This window comes from Silurus meridionalis, chromosome 10, assembly GCF_014805685.1.
Source record: "Silurus meridionalis isolate SWU-2019-XX chromosome 10, ASM1480568v1, whole genome shotgun sequence".
Lineage (NCBI taxonomy): Eukaryota > Metazoa > Chordata > Actinopteri > Siluriformes > Siluridae > Silurus > Silurus meridionalis.
The window spans coordinates 6215161-6239059 of record NC_060893.1 but is presented as its reverse complement, the minus strand read 5'-3'; the positions used below and the strand labels follow the sequence as shown (position 1 = coordinate 6239059).

The window sequence follows — 23899 nt, the reverse complement described above, 5'->3', positions numbered from 1 at the left end:
TATCATGATGATGTTGATGCTTTGAAGTGAATTTTTTAATAAAATGAATTAGAAATGAAACACAAATGGGGTTTGACAAACCAGGTGGAGAAACTGCATCACAGTTCAGGTTTATTCTGTCGGCAAAATGTACTTAAAAGTTTTTTAACAACATTATATTGAGTGCATCATTATTAGGGAATAGAAAGATATATAAAGGGATATAATGCAGCAATTTAGTGTAATAAACCACTTTTGTTTTCCTTTAGTGTGTGTAGTTCTTTATGTCTCCGGTAGAGGGAACACTCATGTCTTCAAGTAGTTTGTGTGTGTGTGTGTGCGCGCGCCTATATGAATGTGTATCCCGTCCTCGAAGCCGTCCACATCTTCTTTTTCCCCCGTCTCTCTCCCTTTCTCTCTCCCACACATCCACCGAATAAATCAAAGTCGCCGGGAGAGACGGAGGGAAGATGGCGGCCACTGACCGGTCGAGGTCCGAAGCCGCGAAGCAGCGGCGTCAGGATCAGCTGCAGCGGTGGCAGGGCTCGGAGACGGACCTGACCGGCGCCGAGACGCGAAGTCGGGCTATGAAGTCGGCCAAAGTGCGCTTCGCCCAGGGCGCCGTGTTCATGGCCGCCTGCTCGGCCGGGGACCAGGACGAGGTAGCTGAGCTGCTGAGACAAGGAGCGGACATCAACCATGCAAACGTGGACGGACTCACGGCGCTGCACCAGGTCAGTAGCAGCACCACTTCCAACACCATTTCCTCCTGCATTGACACAAAGTTACTTCGGGACATGGCTACTATGTGTCGAAGTTGTGTATATGGGTGTGTGTGTGCGTGCGCGCGTGCACAGATGTATGTGTGTATATATATATATAATATAATATATAATATATACACGTGTCTAAAACGTGTAAAGTCTTAAACGAAAACACCGGAACACCAGTTGAACGTTACTGTGTAATTAATAAAGGGAAAATAGGAATGTGTGTAAAGTTTCAACCGACTGAAGTGAAAAGTCCTGATCCACCCTCAGAGCATTCCAGCTCACAGACCTGGATTTTTTCCTCTCCGAGAAATAATCCGTATTTATATCCGGAAAAAAAGACTTGAGGTTGGGAGCACTTTTCTTTGGGAGTGAGTTCCTTTTTTGGGCGCTTGACAAGAATAGCTGTGGCCCAGACTGCTGTAGGTCCTCTTCCTCCTCTTTTTCCTCTTCCTCCCTCTCTCTCCCTCTTTCTCTCTCTGCTCTGACATAATGAAAACATGAACATGAAAACATAATGAAATAACTATTGTTTTATTCATAGACCGTTCATTCAGCATACTGAGTAGTCAGTTTAAGGGGAAAGTCCACCCTAAACCCCACTTCCATGAGGGTCCTACTGAAATATTTCTGAATGATTCTGGTTCGAATCTTTTAGCTTGGTGGAGTTTTTGTGATCTTTTGGAGGAGACGTCCAAATCGTGTGCCGTTGTGACGTCACGGGGAGGACTGATGCTCCGAGGCGATGGTAATCGTTTGCTCGATAGCAACCCGAAAACATCACATCGCTTTGTATTTGTGCCTGTCAACCCGTTCATGGGAGTGTGATCGTCTGTTGGTTCTTTTGCTTCTTACTGTTTTCGAAAACGACATCAAATTTCACTCTTCTGCATTTTATTTTACGTTGCGTATCGTTCTGAGATTGCAGATATCAGTTATCGGTTGTATATTCAGTTTCAAATGTCGCATGTGTTTTTTTTTTTTTTTAAGGTCATTTTTTTTTCGACGATCAGAACCAGTTCAAACTCTACCTGTACCTCATGTAAAAAAAAAAAAGGTGACTTAAAACAGTGGTTCCCAATTCCCGGGCCGCCGTTACGGCTAAATTCAAACCCCCAAGCGAGCAAAATAAACAAAAAACAACACTGTGGATTCATGTTTATTATATTTAGAAAATATCCGTTTTTATGGCGGTCGTATCATTTTAATTTGTTGAATTTATCCCCCACACCTTAAAGGCCGTTTTGTGAAAATATTGTCCGACATTAAACCGGTCCGTGGTGCAAAAAAGGTTGGGGACCACCGCCTTAAAACACATTACATTATTCAATAACTTAATTGCCCATAACACAGGAAGTCAAAGCAGGACGTAATATGTGACTCCTCCCCTTTTAGCGATCCTCAGAGTAAACCGTACCTGAAACTTTGTACACTATGGACAAATGTTTGTAGATATCTGACCATAAGATTGTGCTTTTTGAACCCCCTATTCGAGCCCCTTTTACTGTTGTTATATCCTCCACTCTTCTGGGATGATGATGCACTAGATTTTGGAGTGTGAAATTTTTGGGTCTTGTGAAGAGAACTTTTCATCCAAAGTCATCCTATACAATTTTGTGAGACCAAGTTTGTGGTAACAGTTTGGAGAAAAATCACCTTTAGATGGAAAAGTCCCAATATTTTTGTCAATTACGTACCATGGACACATGGTTAAGACTGAATAAATTCCTAGTCATTACCACTTCACAGTTCAGGAAACAGAATCAAACGCATGCTTTTGAACAGTCAGAGACCCCCAGAAATTTTTTTTATTCCAATTTCTGATTTGATTTCTCCAAACAATATCGACTTGAAAGGCAAAGTGATTATTATGATGTCGAGGAAGTTTAAATGAACAAAGCACAGAAAGATGTTCTCGAAATCGTTGCTCTATTTTTCTGGTAGTAGTAGAGAGAGAGACATGTTCCTGCTAAAAAGTGCAAAACTACAAATTTGATTTCATTGAGCAGTTTAAAGGAGCCGTTTCTTTGCTTTAAAAGCTCCGACATTGCAAAAAAAAAAAAAAAGGACACACTTTTGTGACCGTGTTTTATATTATTATTATTATTATTATTATTGTTATATATGGAATACCTGGTACCACGTGTTTGCGCCAGGATTAGTATGTATGTAGAGGTTTGGAATATAATTACAGACGAGGAAGTGATTGGCATTGTGGGTAATGTTGGGAATTCAACTAAAGAATGAAGATCTCATGTTGTTTATAGAGGTTAATATGCACATTATTCAGGGTGGATCTATATTTTACTTTTAATGTAATGATATGAAAAGGTCTAGGTTTTGGCTTGATTGGTCAGATCTGTTGAAGCACACACATCCAAACACTCACACACACACACACACACACACGAAGAGGGGAAGTCCTGCCAGAGAACTAGAGCTTGGGTTTTGTAGAAACTACATGAAATTCTTGTGAGCTGGAGAGCCAAAAGTCTTCCCGAGCAAGAGACAGACAAAATAGTAACTATTTGCCAGATTCAAACACGGCGTATTACATACAAGTGTTGTAGTTGTATCATGTGACCTACCGGTGACCTCTAACTTTTTATCGGAACAGTTTCCCGGCTTATTCGCGCATTGTACGAGCGGCGCAAGGGCCGTATTTGAATAACAGTTTAACAAACGGGGAATTGTGCCGCGCTGCTGTAGTGTTAATGGCGTACAAAGCTGGAACAGAGCTCTGCTTTTAGTCGCACTGATGTCATGCCTGGACAGTGGAGGAAGCTCGCTGTACGGAACAAGTTGTCAGCATGGAGCCAGTCGGGAGGACGGGTTTCGGAAAAAGTAGTGTCAGGGACGCTCGGTTTTGTGGCTTTTACGAGCCACAAAGCAGATTTAGTTTTTTGCATAGCCACTGTGTGGTCCACTCATAGGCCTTGCAAGTAGGAGCATGGAAAAATAGAGCAACGTGCATGTTTTGGGTATTTTGAGGATGAGAGCTGGGGTCCCGGAGGACTGTCGCTGCCACAGCTGTAGGATTTTATTATAAATTTTTTTTTTTTTCAAAATATTCTTTAAATACACATTTTTATGAGCAAGTCAATGGATATTTTTACTAAGGTGTTTGTGTGAGAGAGAGAGAGAGAGAGAGAGAGAGAGAGAGAGATGTTCTTTTGAATTCTGTTCTGGACAGAATCAGTATCACATCCTGTCATGCCGGTTTTTTCCTTATTCTGGACACAGCACACACTGTACTCTCGCTCTCACAGAGACAGTTTGCATCCCAGGAGTCCTCCTAATGTAAACATGACTTATGTCCACCAGCTGACGGAGACGAGCATCTAAACGCGCTCCCGTGTTCTTTCCTACTGTAACGGGCTTCTTCAGGAGTCTCTTAAATTTCCTCTAATCCTAATCTCAAACGTCTGGGTTTGTGAATGTCCATATTTCTGGGAGGATGTTCCACTTTATACAGGAGATTTGTGCTCTTTCAGCCACGAGTGTTCGTAAAGTCAGGTACTGATGTAGACGAGGTGAGGAGGCCTGGGATGCAGCCGGTGTTCCGATATGCATCCCAAAGGTGTTCAATAGGGATGAGGTCTGAGCTTTTTAAAGGCCAACCAAAATATTCTACTTCAGCCCATGAAATCATATCATATAGAGCTCGCTTTGTGCATGTGGCCTTCTATTCGATTACTTTTTATTTCATGTTTTCCCTGTTTGTTTTGTCTTTGCATAAATAAAAAAAAGTGTGCTATAATTCCTTTTAAAAGAGTTTTAGGCTGATTGTATCTGAAGTTTGTAATCTAGTGAACCAGTGTTGATTTATTGTTTAATAGAGACTCAGGAATTTTTGTGCGTCGCTCTGCTAAATACGTCGCTTGGCTTTCCACAGATAAAGAGGCAATAAAAGAATGTATACGTTTGTCTCTTTTTATAATTGTAAGTTTTTCCCTAATAAGCAAGACAGTGGGAAGGAAAAACTCCCTGAGATGGCATGAGGAAGAAACCTTGAGAGGATCCAGACCGAAAAAGAGGAACCCTATCCTCATCTGAGCGGCACAGAATGTCCATTTATTACAATCGTGTCCCTCGGATTAACAGTCCAATGAAGAACCACATATGGACACGTTTGGTGTCCTAATACTTTTGGTCATGCAGTGTGTGTTCTGTTATCGCTCGCTGCGACTTTAAGATTTCCGACAAAGAAACATTTTCACAAAGGAAGTCTTTGTGGTTTCTCAGGAACTCTACAAGCTGTGGGTTTTTTTTGTTTTGTTTTGTTTTTGTTGATTACCTTCGGCTGCTGCAAAGCACTCACATTGGAGACTCTTTCCAAAAATAAAATCGAGTCGTCCATGTTTTTTCCAATGTTAAAACTGTTACAGATTCAGGAATTGAGCAGAGTTTCTGGGCAGTACAAGAACAAAAACAAATGATGAACGAACAGTTGGAGAGTTTTTAGGTACTTTTTGAAATTTTTCACACACACACACACTCACACACTCAGACGAAACCCTAGCCAGGACAGCATTATGCTGCATAAATGTTTTTTTTTTTTTTTTTAAAACCTAGACATGTCGAAACGTTGCATCTGTCACATCCCTTCTCAGTCGTCGCACTAAACGGCTGAGAAACCTCCTAGCTGTAAACACGTTAGCCTACAGAGCACCATGAAAGGGAGAAGAATGATTGCATCAGTAGAACATCTCCAGTAAAGCTTCATTTCTCCTTCAAAACGTTCTCGGTGTGTGCCGCTCCAGAACGCGTTCGCTTCGGAGAGGAAACGCTAATTGGCCATGCTGTTGTATGAATGAACATGGTGGGAATTCTGCCACACAGGAAGCTGGAGCCAGGCCTGCGCCGGATTCTCTAATCTAGTTAACATAATGAAAAGCAGAATTGCCCTGACTTTCCCTGCGGAGAGTTCCTAAAGCGTAAAATCCGCAAAGCAGCGCTCGAACGCAGTATTCTGTAAACACGAGGAAGACTCGAGTGCTGTACCAGTGCGGAAGACAACCTACTGCTCTATAAATCCCAGTTTGGAATGGTCAGGGCACAGGGTGAGAACTAACGAATATTCAGACTTGCACAAATTGCTTGCATGTGCTGGATTATTGTCCAGAAAATATACAATAGACCATATTTCCCTTATAATAAAAATAAATAAAACGGCAATAAGACAATAAAAAAAATTAAAAACAGCTATCTACAGTGACACATTAGAGGCCCCGCCCCTCTCCATAGTTCTATGTTGGGTTGAATCCCTGATCATTTTGTTTGTGCTTTTTGAACATCCCATTCCACATTTAGTCCCTATTTCCTGTTATAATAACTTTTACTGGAGATTTGTGCTCATTCACAAACAAGGGTGTTGGTAAAGTCCAGTTTATCCCAGAATTGTTCTATAGGGTTGAGGTCAGAGCTCTATAGCAGGCCATTTAAGATGTTCCACTCCAAACCATGCAAAATAGCTTCATGGAGCTGGCTTTATACATATTAACATTGCCATGCTGGAACAAGTTTGGGTAAATTTGTGTGCCTCCAAATTTGTGGTAACGGTTTGGGGAAAAACCACATATGGCACAGGTGTCCTAATCCATATTTTATATATATTAGGTCATGATTGTCATGAGTTAACTCACGATTAATCAACTTAATCACACATTTGTATCTGTTCTAAATGTACCTTAAATGAATACTTAAGTTTTTAATACTCTAATCAACATGGGTGCATGGACATATATACAAATAAGGTTGCTTTATGCAAATGTATGTTTATTATTAGTGAAACCAAACTCAAAATTAGAGCATAAAGACAATATTCTTGTAAATGTTTGAAAGTAATTATGGTGGGTTTTTTTATTACATAAATCATCAGGACACCAAACGGAGCTTTGCTATGTTTCCACACGGACGGATTTAATTGCCGGATGTGTACATTTTTGAGATTTGAGATTTAGCGCATTTATTTTTTGACGTTGTAAATAAATGTGTTGCGTTAAAGGTTTTAATTTTTATATAAATATATATTTTTCAGTAAAAAATTATCTCTTCATCACGGCACCTGTAAGCATAATCGAAGATGTACCACTAGATTTCGGAGTGTTGCTTGTGGAGATTTGCGTGACTTTACTAACACAAGGCTGTAAAAGTAAAATCAGGTACTGATGTAGATGAAGTGAGGAGGCCTCGGGTGCACTCAGTGTTCCAGTGATCCAATTCATCCCAAATGTGTTCAACATGGCTGAACCCCAGTATTTGTTCGTCTGTGATTTCTGAATATGTTGCTCTAGTTGGTATCAGATTATTAAGCATTTAGCAAAAGTGAATATTCCTCCCTAAGAAAAGATCGGCAATGAAGTTCACTTTTACATCCAGGTTAGGATCGGATGTTACATTGGATTAAATTTATAATAGTGAAAATGGAACTCCACTGACCATAATGCAGATTCAGAGGTAGATTAATTTATCGATGCACAGAAAAAACTGCGACTGGAACAAGTGTTTTTTTTTGTTTTTGTTTATTTATTTATTTATTTTTAAACAAAAAACACTGTAGATCACAAAAGTCAATAAAATGGAAAAAACATATCAAATGATTAAGGGTTTGTTAGCGGTCCATGGCCCAGTGGTTGGAGACCATGGTCTCGTGCATTCATCATATTTCATATTAGAAGATTTTGAATAATTAAACAAATAATAGAAAAATAATAACTACATCTTTTCCTTTTTTTGTGTGGCAAAAAAAAATCTTACTAGTTTTAACGCTTTTAAAATCAAATCGAAAAAGGAAATGAAGTGACGTTGTTTGTGTATAAAAAAAAAAACAAATGCAAACAACTTACACAAACTCTTATTATTTATTTATTTTTAACTCTTCGGTGCATTTGTTATTTTCTTAATCTCCAGTCCAATTTTCTATATAAATGGTTGTGAAGATATTTAAAGATTTAAATATTCGTTTAAACTATAACCTCAGCGACACGGCACTGAGTAAATAAGTAAAATAAAAAACCACACCACTTCTGGTCTGGAATCCATTTGCACGGGCCTCCTGTCATTTTACAGACAGTCTACAGGTCGCCGTAGATCCCGGAGATCCGAGCGGGTTTCGAGGGTTGCCTCAAGGGCAAAAATTCAAGCGTCAAGCCCACGTACATAATAAATGCTCGCGAGCAACTCGACAAAATCTTACCTAATGCATAGTTATAGCAACCTGCACCGTTTATTTACTCTCTTAATTCTATTTAAAATCCTTTCAGTGACCCGTATTTATACTGGCGCGTCTCATAGACGAGTAACAGACTCCAGATGCAAATGCCACATCTGGAACCAACTCCAGCCCTTTTATGAGCTTTCTCCCACATGGGCTGCTGAGTCAGAGGCACGACTTGTCACAAAAAAAAACGTCCAGTTACTTCTGGCCTTCCAAATATTGCACAGTGGGTTATATATATATATATATATATATATATATATATATATATATATATATATATATATATATATATATAAAAAGAGCTGTAATTTGCTGAGCAATAAATGTGCTCAAATTAAAGCCGATCAGCTGCAGTGCATCATCATTCAGTTTCCTTTCTAAAACCCCAGTGTTCTGAAGAATCAGAGTCAAAACAATGGCTTCGAGTTACTGCAGAACCTGCACCTGGGTGGAGAAAGAAGCCTTCCAATGTAAAGCTGTTCTGGTGTAGAATCGTATTCCTCCATAATACCAGTAGCAGCTTTTTTTTTTTATCAGCTATATTGCTTTTTTGTCCCTCAATCGATGAATGTGTGTGGTTCTTATGTAATGTAAGAGCAGATGAAAACCTCATGGGTGCTATGAGGAAACGATTTTACTGGCATGCCCTTGCTTTATGCCTTTAGAACATAGCGGCTGGCAGCGTTACCATATTTAGCCGCTGCAGACGTTTCGTCTGCGCCTACGGTTATTGATTACGAGACGAAGTGTGAATATTAATGGATATTTGTTGTGACTGGGAATTGATCATTTTCAGCACTAGTTTTATTTTCTATTTATTTTTTGATATGTTCTGTTCGATTTCGGTACAGTTAGGGGGAAGAAATTCCATTTTATTGAAATAAAATATTTAAAAAATAAAGTAGAATGAATCGAACTAATGCAATACACATTTTAATTGTATAAATTAAATTATGAAATTAATTGTCGCAAATTAAATAAATGAAATAAAATGTTATAAATGGAAAAATGTAATACTTTACATTTGTTAGACTCCATTTAGGTAATGCAGATGTGTATGTTTGTGTGGTTTTTTTTTACATTTCATATTTAATTTTCTTTAGATATAATCTACTTGACTGTTCTACTTATTTCAGCATACTTTAACAAATGTCTTCATTCCTTCCTTCCATCCTTCATTCATTCACTTTCTCGATATGTGGAATTGTCAGGATTTTCTCCCATATACAGTACAGACCAAAAGTTTGGACACGCCTTCTCATTCAAAGAGTTTTCTTTATTTTAATCACTATGAAAATTGTAGAGTCACACTGAAGGCATCAAGAAGGAGAGTGATGGGGTGCTGCGCCAGATGACCTGGCCTCCACAGTCACCGGACCTGAACCCAATCGAGATGGTTTAGGGGTGAGCTGGACCGCAGAGTGAAGGCAAAAGGGCCAACAAGTGCCAAGCATCTCTCGGGGAACTCCTTCAAGACTGTTGGAAGACCATTTCAGGTGACTACCTCTTGAAGCTCATCAAGAGAATGCCAAGAGTGTGCAAAGCAGTAATCAAAGCAAAAGGTGGCTACTTTGAAGAACCTAGAATATGTCATTTTTCAGTTGTTTCACACTTTTTTGTTATGTATATAATTCCATATATAATTCCACATGTGTTAATTCATAGTTTTGATGCCTTCAGTGTGAATCTACAATTTTCATAGTCATGAAAATAAAGAAAACTCTTTGAATGAGAAGGTGAGTCCAAACTTTTGGTCTGTACTGTATATACACACACGTGCACTGAACTGAAGGCCTGGTACTGAAAAGGTTCTGTACGAATATGTGTGCCGTTACACCTCTAATATATGTGTGTTCAAGTTTATTTCTATAGCGCTTTTCACAATGGACATTGTCTCAAAGCAGTTTTACAGAAATTAAGAATTAAAAGGAGTGATGTGTGTTTATCCCTGATGAGCAGCCTGGGGTGACTGTAGCAAGGAAAAACTCCCTTAGATGTTCCTTGAGAGGAACCAGACTCAAAAGGGAAACCCATCATCATTTGGATGACATCAAGTGTGAATCTAAATCTTAAAAACAATACAAAACACCAGAGAGTGAGAACCACCATGAGCACCGGAGTGTCAGATTATTAGTAATGTCCTTTTTACAGTCTGATACAGTCATTTGAGGTTATGGAACCAGGAGCTATTGAGCAACTCGTACAATAGTTCAACATTTGAGATCATCATAGATCCAACACCAGCTTCGCCATGCCACAGCCTTTAAACGTTCAATTAGGTCCAATGTCCAATGTCCAAAACTTGACATGAAGTGAAATCCAAATGGCGCTGGTACGTCTCTAGATGCTTCTGAGTGAGTGAGTGAGTGAGTGAGTGACTCAGTGAGTGAGTGAGTGACTCAGTGAGTGAGTGAGTGACTCAGTGAGTGAGTGAGTGACTCAGTGAGTGAGTGAGTGACTCAGTGAGTGAGTGCAAAGTACTTTAGCTTGGTGCTTTTGTCCCCTCTGCTTTTCTTTACTGTCCATTTCTCTGTGCCATGTTATTTTCTTGTTGCCCAGCAACAAAGATTAAATATAGGACTACGCACTCCTAACTTTCCATCCCTTCTCTCCAAAGTCTCTCATTCATTTTCTCTGTCTATTCCAACCCTTATGCCCCCAGTGTGGTACTTGGTGGAGAAGTAAGGTAAAGTCATTTTTTAGGAAGGATTTTAAAGTGAGAGGATGGAAAACATTCTTCAGGCAGCACAAACGGCTGTTGTTAAAAGTAAAAGGCCACTCGTGTGCGCACACACACACACACACACACACACGCGCGCACGCACTGCTCAAACAAGCACTCTGAGTGACCCACTCATGCCCCCGTGCAGTTGTTTGCAATTCTGCAAAGAATATTCTAGGCACAATGAAAAGCCGATATTGTGCATACGGGTATGATGGGTATTGTGATCATGTGATGATGTGAGATCTTATCAACCAAACAATTGATGTCCCCTTTTTTAAATAAATTATTATTATTATTTTCTTTTGGGAAATTATTTTTTCCTGTTCAGTGTCCTGTGTTTTTAAATGCCAGCACCAATATTTTGCGCTACAATATCCTGACTTATGTCTTTAATTATAATGAAATTTTGATCTACACTTTTCTAGTCATTAATTTGGAGGCACACAATTGTATGGATGCTTTTGGATGCAGTAGAGTTACATTTATCGCATTCGGCAAACACTCTTATCCAGATTTCTCATTCATGCAACTGAGCAGCTATGGGATAAAAGCCCTTGCTCAGGGGCTCAGGAACAGTAGATTGACGGCGCTGGAATTTAAACTCGCGACCTTCAGACTCCAAAGTCCAAAGCTTTAACCACTAACCTACCACCTTCCCTATATATAGAAGTACAGAGGCCAGAGAAGCATAACCCCCAGTTTAACCTCTCCAGGAGCCCCAGGTAGGACAGACTAGACTTTCTCTCTTTGCAGAGTTCAGCACAGTCCTCACACCAGTAGTCTCGAACTGAGGTTCTTTGGAGACCAAACTGCACTAAGCTATCTGAACTACTTTCCCCTTTACTTGAACTAAGCCACACAAACCAGTTGCAGAGTAACAATGCTCCTGTGCACAAAGCCAGCTCCATAAGGATATGCTTTACATGGGTTAGAGTAAGTGGAAGATCTGGAGTGCCACACTATAGAACCCTGACCTCTACCCTACTGAACACCTTTGGAGTGAATTGGAACTCTGACAGGCCTTTTCACCTCGCATACTTTAGTACCTGACTTTACCTTTGTGGCCGAATAAATCTTACCACAAAATTCCACAAAATTTAGTGGAACAACTTCCCAGAAGAGTGGAGGATATTATAACAGCAAATAGGGACTGAATGTGGAACTGGATGTTCATAAACCAAAAATCTTTTGGTCAGGTGTCTGCAAACCTTTGTCCATAATCATGATCTCATAATAATGGGTTAGAAAATACATGCAGAGGTATCATGGGTGTTTTTTTTAAATGTTTTTATTAATTGATATTTGTAATAATTACAAATTACTTGGTACTAAATAGATGATTTTTTTTTTTTTTAGACAGAAAAGAAAAGTACATTCACGCTCAAGTTAGCATTTGTACAGGAGGTTCGTTAGATAAATTACATAGCTTGATAAGTACCATGGAAATGTCCTAAAGTATCGTGATTAGAAATCGCCTGATTAATTGTTGAAAAATCCATACCGTTGGTTTTTCTGGCTTCCAGTCTGCTGTCATTACGTGAGCGGCCTCTAGAGGCGAATCACTGACACCACGTGCTGTTTGATTTATCATGCAAGACTGCGTGCTGCACGGAGAGCGCTATATCATATTGATTATTTAGCATTTATTAATTATATCATATTTATTAATGAATATATTTTTTATTTCCATCTTACATATTTGAAGGCGTATGCTGTAAAAAAATCTTTTTTTTTAATCCATGGTATTTGTTCATCATGACTCTCTCTGTCTCAGTGTATCTCATTGACTGTAAAAAACCCATTGAACTTAAAAAGGACAGAGAGAAGTGCTGTTTTGACTTAATTACCTGTGGTTGTGTGTGTGTGTGTGTGTGTGCGCATGTGTGTGTGTTGGTGTGTGTGTGTCTGTCTGTGTGAGCACGCAATCGAAATCTCTTTAAAGCACTAAACAGGAAGCACAGAAACAGCAGAACATCCGCTCGAGATCCATCTCGATCGTCTAGCCTGCTCGGAAGTACCAGTTCCCACGAATCCTGCCCTTGCCGTCTCGTAGTTACATTTTCGTTTCTACGAATGGCCTGTGCTGAGCTCGTATGTCCATCACATTATCATTTTTCAACTTGGAATCCTTTTTCATGCTGGGGATGGGATGTGGTGAACGACTCCGGGGAATTAGACGAGCGGAAAAACACAGAGTTTCCCAGACTCCTGTTTTGCACGATGTTAATCACTCGATTAGTGTGTTTGCATGAGTCTCGCCTCGGCCTGATAAGGAGGACGGTTAACGCGCTTATGTTGGGAAAAGTCTCTATGTCTCATTCGAAAATTTTTTTATGCTTTGGTGCAATGTCATCACTATCGTATCACTGTATGTGAAGTGTATGACCTTGTATTTGCATTTATAGTATTTGAACTCGCACACAGACTGACAAACAACTGAGCAGCTGAGGGTTAAGACCTTGCTCAGGGTCCTATTTGGATTTGACCTCACAAACTTCCGATCACTACCAGTGAGATATCAATTCTATAGTGGCACTTGTACAAATGTCTGCCCTCCCAATTAATAAATAATAATAAATTGATTTTGTATTGCTCATTTAAATATTCCCATCTCTGCCACGCTATGCCACTCCTGCTCCCCTGAGCAAGGCCTCTAACCCCATATCAAGGTAATATAAGGGATAAGGGCATCCACCAAGTCCCATAAATGGCCTGAATTTATTTTTGTGTATTTGTTTGTTTGTTTACTGTGTATGGACAAGACTCTAAGGTACACCTCAAATTCCCTTGCCTATATACTATACACCCGAAACACCAGGTGTCCACATACTTTTGCTAGCTTGCACATTTCTTAGAAATGCCTCCGAGTTCATTGGTCAAATAGCACAAGCCCGGACAAAGAAAATGCAAATCATTGTGTGTTTATATCAGCGAGTGTTAGGCAAATATTTTGGAAAGGTTGCGGTGCAACAAGATGACATAATCAACAGAGTAAAAGCCAGACCCACTCGCAGAGAGATACGAGGCACGGTGTCATTTAGTCTGGGAAAGAAAATGCGTACGGACTAATCAGGCATTAGGTAAGTATTAATGAGAGCTTTGAGGGTAAATTTCCAGTAAATTCAAGATTTTGTATAAATACAAGTATTACAGTTCTATAAACAGCCATGCAGAGCTGCACTGGAGTCATGGGGATTAGAGATGCACATTTCGTAACTGAGGCAGATGCGATTCGCAGACAACGACACGATGCGTTAAAGATGCATATGAAGCAGCTACCGATACGATACGATTCATCGATATTACGATAGTGTCCAACACGATGCGATTCAATGCAATGGAAAATATGATGCAATTCAATATGGTACAAATAGTTCACTTTTTATTTGTATTTCTCCAGACAGACCGCAAATCATCAGTTTACTCAAGTGCCTTCTAACGCATTGCCCTTTCACAAACGGGCCTGTATAGTGCAAAAAAATATATATATATTGTATAAAACCAGATGTTCTTTTACTGTTTGTATTCAGAAAGATGCAGCTCTACCTCTGCCATGTCAATCTGTATTCTAGGTTGCTGATTGAATGCGCCTTGAGAATCAATCTACATATAAAATATTGTTTGCAAATTATTGGTCACTTCCTAAATAATAAAAGTATAAAGCATCTTTTAATCATTATATATACACACAGTCAAAAGTATTGGCACACCTGATTTCTCCTGTAATATGTGTTTTAAGAATGACTTGGGGTGCAGTTTAATAAAACTTAGCGTTCAATTGGCGTTCCGAACCTGTTCCAGTATAGCAGTGCCCTTGTGCACAAAGCGTGCTCAATGAAGATATGTTTTACATTGTTACAGGAGGATCTTGAATGGCTTGTTATAGATTACTGATCTCATCCCTACTGAATCCTTTGGGATTCATTGGAAAACTGACTGCACTCCAGGCCTCCTCACCTCAACTACATCAGTACCTGACTTTACTAACACCTATTTTTGGCGGCTGAACAAAACGTGTTCACAAACACACTTGAAAATCTAGTGAAACATCTTCCCAGGAGAGTGGAGGGAATTATAAGAGCAAATCGGGACTAAATGTGGAATGCTATGCATAAAATATATAAATAACGCATGTTTTGTTGTATGCTAGGGTACGTCTGTGGGTTTTTTGGCTTTGTTCTGCCGATCGGTTTATTACCACTGCAGTCAGGACATGGACAAGGAGCTCGGGAGATCACAGCACTTGGTTTACTAACCATTAGGAGGTGAACCTCCTACATCATCTCATTTCTCTCTCTCTACACTCTTACAACTCCCACACACACCGTTCTTTTGCCACTGTTCTCACTGTATTATCTCCAGATATTATTTGATGTTGCAGTACATCATTTATAATCTTAAATTCAACCCCTTCATATAAATAAATCGTTTTTACCGATGCAAATATGCTAAAAATGATGCATCATGATACAAATGCCAGCTTGTATCCCATGCACAAACATATCGCTTTTATGACGATGCACCGATGCAAATTTGTGAATCTTACCATCCCTAATTGGGATAAATCTACATTACTAGGAACACTGTACTAGTTCTAGAAGGGACACCCCTCCGTCTTTCCCTTTTTTTGCTATCCGAACTGCCTAAGGTCCTCCTGGCATGATTCTTTCATTCTGGTTTATAGTCTATGTTTGACAGGATTGCATAACAGCATTACTGGAGATTTGTCATCACATTCATGCCATGAATTCTTCCGTTCCAACACGTCTCGCAGATGCTCTGCTGGATTCAGATCTAGCGACTGGGGCGGCTCTTGAAGTATGCTGAACTCACAGACGTATTCATGGAACCAGGTTTGGGGATCACTGATGTGGCTGTAGCTAATTTAAGTCCAATTGTGGCCATAAAAAGATGCACATGGTCAGCAACAATACTCTGATGGTTTTTGGATGGTATTACGAGGCCCATCCTGCCTTAACATTGGTGGTAACCTTAGCTGGTGGTGGTGGTGGTGTAAGGGTGTGAGGAATGCTTTTTTTTTCCAGCACCTGATCACATGGTTTTTTTTCTTTCCCTTCAAATTTCCCAGACATGGTCAATTATTGTGAGCATGCTCATTGGCTTGTCCTGTGCAAATGTGAATTTGGGATGTCATTAATATATTATATTAATATTATCCAGTCAGCAAATCATGTGGCAGCAGCACACTGCATAATACAGATACTGGTCAAGCGCTTCAGTTACTGTTCAAAACAGTACAGAGGAAGGGAAAATCTTGGTTGTAGGGTCCAGCTGGCTAATTTGTGTATTTCAAAAACCTTGTATTTTCACACAGACCAGTCTCAACGGAGAATGGTGCGAAAAAACAAAAAACAATGAGAGAAATTGTCTGTGTTAATTCAAAAGTTGATTAAAGTGTTGATTAAAGCACCTCAGCAATCACAAAAATCCACAGCTGAGCCTGAAGCTTTAGGTAAATGGGCTAACACAGCTAAAGACCATATTTGGTTCCATGTCTGTCGCCTAAGAAGACGAATCTATAGCTGTTTGGCACAAACTCACCCACACCTCATATGTATGTTTGTATGTATATATATGTATGTAGGGCTGCTGCTATCGATTATTTTAGTAATCAAGTATTTTAACGATTATTCCATTGATTACTTCGAGTTACTCAAGGAATCGTTACAGCCCTATATGCATGCATGTATGTATGTATGTATTAGAAGCTGTCATTAGTGGATTTTACATAAAATTGTATTAATTTATTCCCAACACTTTCTCCTCTTCATTTTAATAGCGTTTCTCTTGGCTGCACTGCTTCCAGTACATGTATGTGGATGTTAGATTTTTTTTGTCCAATCAGATTTCAGCCTCTATGTGCTGCCATGTCAATCTAATCTGCCCAGAGCCTTCAAAGTCAGTACTGCTGTTTTTTTTTTACCTTAGTCTCTATAAGAAATAAATCTGTTTCTTCAACCAATCAGATTTAAAATTCGCTAGCTGGCCCAGAATAGCGTCTGATTGGTTGGTCAGGGGGAAACTGTTACAGCCAAGTTCGACTGGCAAAACACGTCTGTATCGCTGCATACATTAATACAGCTGATGTTTTTACTCCTACAGAGGAAGTGAAATTGATTTGGTCTCGGACATACTTAAAAATACATTTTCAAGAAAAGCTAGACTTCGTGAAGAGAGGGCGGCCAACCCCAAAGCTAGATAGCGTGTCTCTACGCTAGCGTGTCTCTACCCTGGGAAAGGGTTTGTTCACCACCACTTTCAGACCAGTGAATATGAGCGGTACAACTGGCTTACAGCCTCTGAGAAGCGGTGTAAATTATGAGTCTGCATCTCTGTTGAGTAAGTTGTATTTTATTAGATTTTAATGTTTTTGTCATGTTATTAGACAAATATTGATTCAGATGATGTAGGTGGTACAGGTGCAGTTGTAGTGTAGAGGTTTGGAGTTGTCTTAAATGGGTTTCTTGCTTTAGTAAAATGGTTTTCATCCTCCATATGTGTAATGCCTCTCTCTCTGTAATGCCACACATTGTTATATTGCATGTTTGTATAGTATTGATGATTTTTATAATCGAATGAACATGTTATTTTGTGCTTTTGAAAGCTCGCTGTAGACACGTTCCTCACAAATGCTTTGTGCATTGGTGCTCAGTTTTCCTACTTGTGTGAGGTAAAGTGGTTCTACACAAGCTCACACTGGTTCCAAACAATTACTGACACTCCATGGTCACATGTATATTACAGCTAGGGTTCCAGAAAGGTTTTGGAAACTTTTTATGGGAATTTCTACTGGTGGGGATACTGTATAATATGCAAACCAATACAGATTTAAACAATGACATTTCTGTCTTCGATTGAATTGTTAGTTTATTAGTACAATAGCTTGCACACAGCACAAAGTTTTATGTAATATTAATGTATTTTAAGAAAATGCTCACCAATATGGACATTATTTTGTGTGCAGGATTTAACATTTATGTGCGTTATGTAATGGAGGAATGCACAGTGCATGTAGGGGGCGTGGCCTCAGCAGCCCTGCAGTAAATGTGCTGTGTGCATGGTTATATTACCTAAGATTATCCTGCAAGATTTTTTCCAACTACATTTAGGTTCTCTGATATAGGCTAACCTGCAATTTGGTAAATTCCCAGTTTATTCCCTTTAATTCCAGTATTAAAATTTTTTGTAATTTTGCAACCCTTATTACAGAACAGTGCAAATCGTGTGTTTTTTTTTTTTTTTTTTCTCTCTTCTTCCCCACCGATGTTAGGATGCTGGGGTCAGCCATGATACAGCACCTCTGGAGCACAGAGAGTCAAGGGCCTTGCTCAAGGGCCCAAGAAAGGCAGCTTGGCGATACCAACATTCCGATCAGTAACACTGAACCATAACCACTTTACCCCTCATTGTGTTAAATATTGTGTCGCCTCCTCACTGTGCACTAAATGAATTCTCGGTGCCATGACTGTTGCCTCTCATCACAGAACTCTTCTCGTGCACCAGAAGAAACTAACACGGCATAACTTCCAACAAAGTACACTTTTTTTTCTTATTTTTTTTACTTTTATAACCGGAAAGGTTCATGCAGCATGACGTTTTAGGCAAGAGGTGGGTGAGACGATGAAGGATCCAAACAGACTGTACTCTGATACCTAAGAGTAGGCAGTTCCTTAATTTGTTTCTCAGCACGGCGGTCTTGAAGCGTAGCACAAACGGCGTTTGTTTGCAAAATATGCAAAGACAACATCTTGAAAACACGACGAACCAGTTTAACCTGCAGAAAAGCACCCCAAAGAGTTTATTATTGAAGTTCAGTTTACACAGTCTACACCAAGAAAAGCACCAAGAACCAAGTCATGTAGCATAGATGTGTTGATCATGGAGCTGTATTGGTGCAGAGAAATACTTGGTGTGACACGTATTGGCATTGCACAAGTGGTGTGCAATTTATGTGCAATCACCAGAAAATAGGACCAAAAATGGGGTTTTATTTATTTATATATATATATATAAGAGCTATTGCAATCGATTATTTATTATTCCAACGAGTAATCGGATAAGAAGTACTTTTTTCTTTGTTAATTAAAAGTATTTGTGTAATATAATTTGTATATATTTATATTTATAACGTGTGTGTGTGTATGTATGTATGTGTGTGTGTGTTTGTGTGTATGAGGTGGTATCGAAAGATTTCAAGATTAGCTCGGTTTACAAGAAATTACATTATTTATCTACGTTTCCACTCTTTCACCTTCAAAAATCTCAGATCTCTGAAATTGTGTCAAACATGGTGACCTTTGAGCCAGATTTTCATCTTTGGGAAGAGGACGAAGTCCGCTGCCATTTGTTTGGCGTGTAATTTTGAACCTTTTTGATATCACCCCGTATATAGAAATGTATGTCAGCTGATATGTAAACGCACATTCCATGTCCTTGTTTCTCCAGGCCTGCATCGACGAGAACGCAGAGATGGTGCAGTTCCTCGTGGAGAGCGGTAGCGATGTGAACCGAGGGGACAACGAGGGCTGGACGCCCCTCCATGCAGCAGCATCCTGTGGTTTCATCCAGATCACTAAGTCAGTCTGTGTGTGTGTATATGTGGATATGTGTGCCTTGTGTGTACTTTCAAGACTTGCTTATACTTTGATTGTGTTGGGATGCAGAAGTCAAGTCAAGAAACTTTCGTTGTCATTTCCATATGTAGCTGGCGCAGTACACAGTGAACAGAAAGTAGGTTGATGGGTAATGCCAAATTTTAAGATATTAAAGACCCCCAAATTGACCAGTTGCAATGTTTATTATGCGATTTCTCTGAAACTGTACGATCGTTCACCTGGAAAGGTCCCACTTTCTGACCAAAGGAAATATGAGCGCTGTCAGGATCATGTGACTGTCGCACTGTTGTGTGGAAATATGTGGAGGAAATACAGGTTAGCCTTAAGTGCAGTAGGAATCATGTGATATTTGTGTTTGGGTTTTTTTTTTTTCCGTTCTATTTAACTTACAATAATTTCACCCTCACACTAAACTACCTGCATGATAAACCGAATTTGGGGATCTCCTGTGCACAAAAATCTCATAGGGTATGTTTTCTAGGTAATTATATAATAATATAATAATATTATAAAAATATTAAAGCACCAAACCAGCACAAAGGTAGAAAATCCCATTGCTGGATGGTGAATGGTCACTTTTGCTGGAAAAGCTAAATTAATCAGTTTGACAGAGTTTCTTTGTCCTTGTCTGGCAAGACATTTAAATCTAGCTACTCTATATGGACAAAAGTTTGTAGACACCTGATTTTTTTTTTAACGTCTCAGTCCACAATTATCACCTCCACTTTCCCAGAAAGATGTTCCTCTAGATTTTGGAGTGTGCTCGTTGCGAGTTGTGTTTATTCAGCCACAAGGGTGTTAGTAAACTCAGTAGGGTAAAGAGGTCTGGTGTGCAGTTACCATTCTAATTCATTCATCATTCATTAAGGTCAAGGTCTATATAGCAGGCCACTCATGATCTTCTACCCCAAATCATGTAAAGCATATCTTCTATGCTAATGCATACAAAGACATCCTGTATGGTTTTGAGCCTCCAACTTTTGTGTTTGGAGAAGATGTATAGTACATAGGGCTGGGAAAGTCAGGTGTGCCCATACTTTTGTCCATATCGTGTATTCAGCAGTGAGCAGTACCAGGGATATTTTATATACCTGCATCTAATATATTTGTTCACAGTCCAGCCAGTGAGAGATTTGTTCATGTTGTTCACTTGTATGAAAGCATAGCATTGGCTAGCAATCAGTGATCCGTATGTGTCTGCTAGCAAGCAGCGATCCGTACACGTCTGCCGAGTTTGATGGCAAGTAGCCGACTTCCGTGTCATTTGTGTTATGTGTTGTATAATAGGGGTGTGTCCATGCTTGAAATATTATTCTAGTGCATAAGATATTTAATGAGAGGGTGTAAAGATGTACTGAGGCGTGAAAGGGTTGATTGATGCACACCTGGTGTATTTATCAAGGGTTCTGCAGTTTGGCTCGATATAGAATGGTGCCACCGAAACACAGGGTGTTACCCGTAATGCTAAATTACATCTCCGTAACGATGCATCGTTTCGGCCTGACATAAATAGGTGTATTGCTTTTCAAGTCGTGTCAAGTCAAGTAGGCTTTATTGTCATTCTAACCATTTACAGCGCAGCATACAGTAAACGAAACAACGTTCCCTCAGGAACAAGAAGCTACTTCAAACGATATGATTTAACAAAAGGAACACAGAACTACACCAAACCCTTAACTGACATCACAAAGTGCAGCATTTAATGGAAAAAAAAGACATGAGACAAGAACACTGTAGACAGAGTAACTGTGGAAAAACAGTCAATTCAGCGACACTGTACCGCTTATCATTACGGTAATAAGTTTTATATAAAATAATAGAAACATTTAAACAAATAAAAATACTGTACATGTAAACCTTTGGTTTGATGTAAGCATTAGGTTTAACAAGGTTTGGTTTTATTAGGAACTTTGATAGAAATGCTTCCTAATGACTATTGTTAGGAATTGAATATTAAAGTCAGGCAAAATTAAGAAAATCTTTCTATCTGTGTGTGTGTGTGTGTGTGTGTGTGTGTTAGTGTTAGTGGTGGTGGTGTTGTTGTTGTTGTTGTTGCTTGATTTCCTGTACTGTACTGTTCAGCCCTTGGAACCTTGTACGATGTGTCCGTGTTGCAGGTACCTGATCGAGCATGGCGCACAGGTAGGAGCGGTGAACAGCGAGGGGGAACTTCCTTTGGATGTGGCCACAGATGACGCCATGGAAAGGCTGCTGAAGGCAGAGATCAAAAAACAGGGTGAGGAGGGGAACGGATGATAAAAGCACCAAGTGAACAAATTGAGTGAGCGAAAAAAAGTAATAGAAAAGACAACAGCAGGATGAAGGGGGGAAAAAAGCGGATACTACGGTCAAAGGTCCGTGTTGGGTTTCTGAAAGATAGTCTTTTATGTTACAGGTTTATTGTGTTACGAGATTTATAGTATCAAACATACGTTAGCAGAAGGCGGAAACGCAGAGGCAACGTTCGTAATTTGATTGTCCTCATTAGAGCTGAAGAGGAAGTTGTAAATGAATCAGTGTGCTGGAATTATTTGCTCATGTTGCCGATATTATAGTCTTCTTATTCTATGGGACCAGTGTTCAGAATTATGGGGTGAGCCTAGAGTTAATTCCCAAATCAAATTGATAATTTGTAGATCAGCAACTGAAAAAATCGTGACCGATCAAATTTCGTTTATTGAGAGCTTGTGAATTGTATTAATAAAAATCATAGTACAGTATTACATACCCGTTTTACAGTCATGAGAGAGAATAAAATGATCTCAGAAATCACAATATACAACATAACACCGAGTCATATTTACTCCATATATTATATAAACGGTACACAAAATTCACAGTTCGCTAGGAAGAAATGCAAAACATACGTAAAAATCGCTTGTCGTTTATTATTATTAGCATCAACATTTTACTTTTTTTATTTTAAAGCAATTTTAAATAAAATGCTGGTTTGGTTTAAATAAAAAAAATTATTTATAAAAGTAAAAATCATTATCAAAAATAAAATGAAAGCAATACAGTTTATTATTATTATTATTATTATTATTATTATTATTATTATTATATATAATTCAATTGAGTACTTGATTAAATAGGCACAAATGAAATTGGTCAATTTAAATAAATAAATCAATAAATCAATAAATTCAGTGACCCCAATTATGTAATCCTGATGTTTTTTCATTTAATTTTCTAATATATTTTACTCATCAGTTTATCCATCTGTTTCATTAGGAAACTCATATAAGACATACCTTTATTCGTCCCACAGTGGGAAGATTTCTACTAATTTAGTTTCATATTGGACGTGGTTCATTAGGAACTTTCACTTTATACCCTCTATGCTATAATATGCTATATACACTTGATACACTCTGCAGAAGCAAATCTAATTTTATGTCACACACATTAATACCGAGTACGACGTAGTGAAATGCATATTACATCTGTGTAAATAGAAATAGAATATAAATAATAAAAAGTAGAATAATAGTATAAAGTTTAACTTTAGGTATAAAAATTAGGATAGAAATTTTTATATCTAAACTATAAAATATGTCTTCGAATGAGAATAAGACAGAAGAGCTATTCACATACAAAGTGCAAAGTTTGTGAACCTCATTTCCTCCTAAAATGTTTAATCAGGAGGAAGGAAGTGTTTTGGAAGTTTTCACGCCCTCGGCCTCATTGTGTTGGATGTGAAATGGAAAACTAGAAACCTGAAACGACCCGTCATACAAAAAAAAGCACGTAGGGATCTTAAGGTCGGGTGTCCACAAACTTTTGACCACACAGCGCATATAATGCACACTATAACCCAGGCTCTCCGCTGCCCCCCTGTGCGTCTGACAGGTGTGGACGTGGAGCAGGCGAGGAGAGAGGAGGAGCGAGTGATGATGCAGGACGCCACGGCCGCTTTGGCAGGGAGCGGATCGCTGGTGCCGCATCCCAACACTAAGGCCACGCCGCTGCACGTAGCCGCGGCGAAAGGCTACATCGAAGTGCTCAAGTGAGTGCACGACCGTGACACGGAAACGCTTATTAATTTTTTACAGGCTGCAGTATAATTGTGTGTGTGTATTGAAGGGTGTTGCTGAAGTGCAAGTTGGACGTGGACAGTAGGGACAGTGACGGTTGGACAGCTTTGCACGCTGCCGCTCACTGGGGGCAGGAGGAAGCGTGCGGTCTCCTCGTGGATCACATGTGCGACATGAACGCCGTCAGTAACGTGGTGAGCGTATTCACAATTCTCCTTCTCTCGTACTCGGGTTTCCATCCGATATTAAATCACTGCTCGCGTTCCACAGGGTCAAACTGCTCTCGATGTTTCCGATGAGAATCTAGTGGAGAAGTTGGAGGAGCTGCAAAAGAAGCAGAACGCGGTAAGTGTGTGTGTGTGCCGTATGGTATGTTCCACATGGGAAGTCCTATCTTATCACCTCTCCCTCTGGTTTATGTTCAAAGCCCACTTTCGCTCTTTCAAGAAAAGGTTATCTGTGCTGGGACGTGCTCTGAAAGCAAGCCGTTTGTTAGAACACACACACACATATACACACACACACACACA

General features: G+C 39.4%; 1 protein-coding gene across 3 annotated transcripts in view; it reads left to right on the top strand.

Moving 5' to 3' along the window:
- The first annotated feature begins 306 nt into the window (after nt 1-306).
- The window catches only part of zmp:0000001167 (protein phosphatase 1 regulatory subunit 12A), a 34753-nt gene continuing 11160 nt past the window's right edge, over nt 307-23899 (top strand). For 2 of the 3 annotated variants that reach the window (XM_046858901.1, XM_046858899.1), the window contains exons 1-6: nt 307-713; nt 19163-19293; nt 21450-21568; nt 23185-23341; nt 23419-23563; nt 23640-23714. In XM_046858901.1, coding sequence (XP_046714857.1) covers nt 450-713; nt 19163-19293; nt 21450-21568; nt 23185-23341; nt 23419-23563; nt 23640-23714 — 891 coding nt within the window. In that variant the 5' untranslated portion in view covers nt 307-449. The remainder of the gene's footprint in view (nt 714-19162; nt 19294-21449; nt 21569-23184; nt 23342-23418; nt 23564-23639; nt 23715-23899) is intronic. The other variant, XM_046858900.1, reaches the window with a different exon arrangement.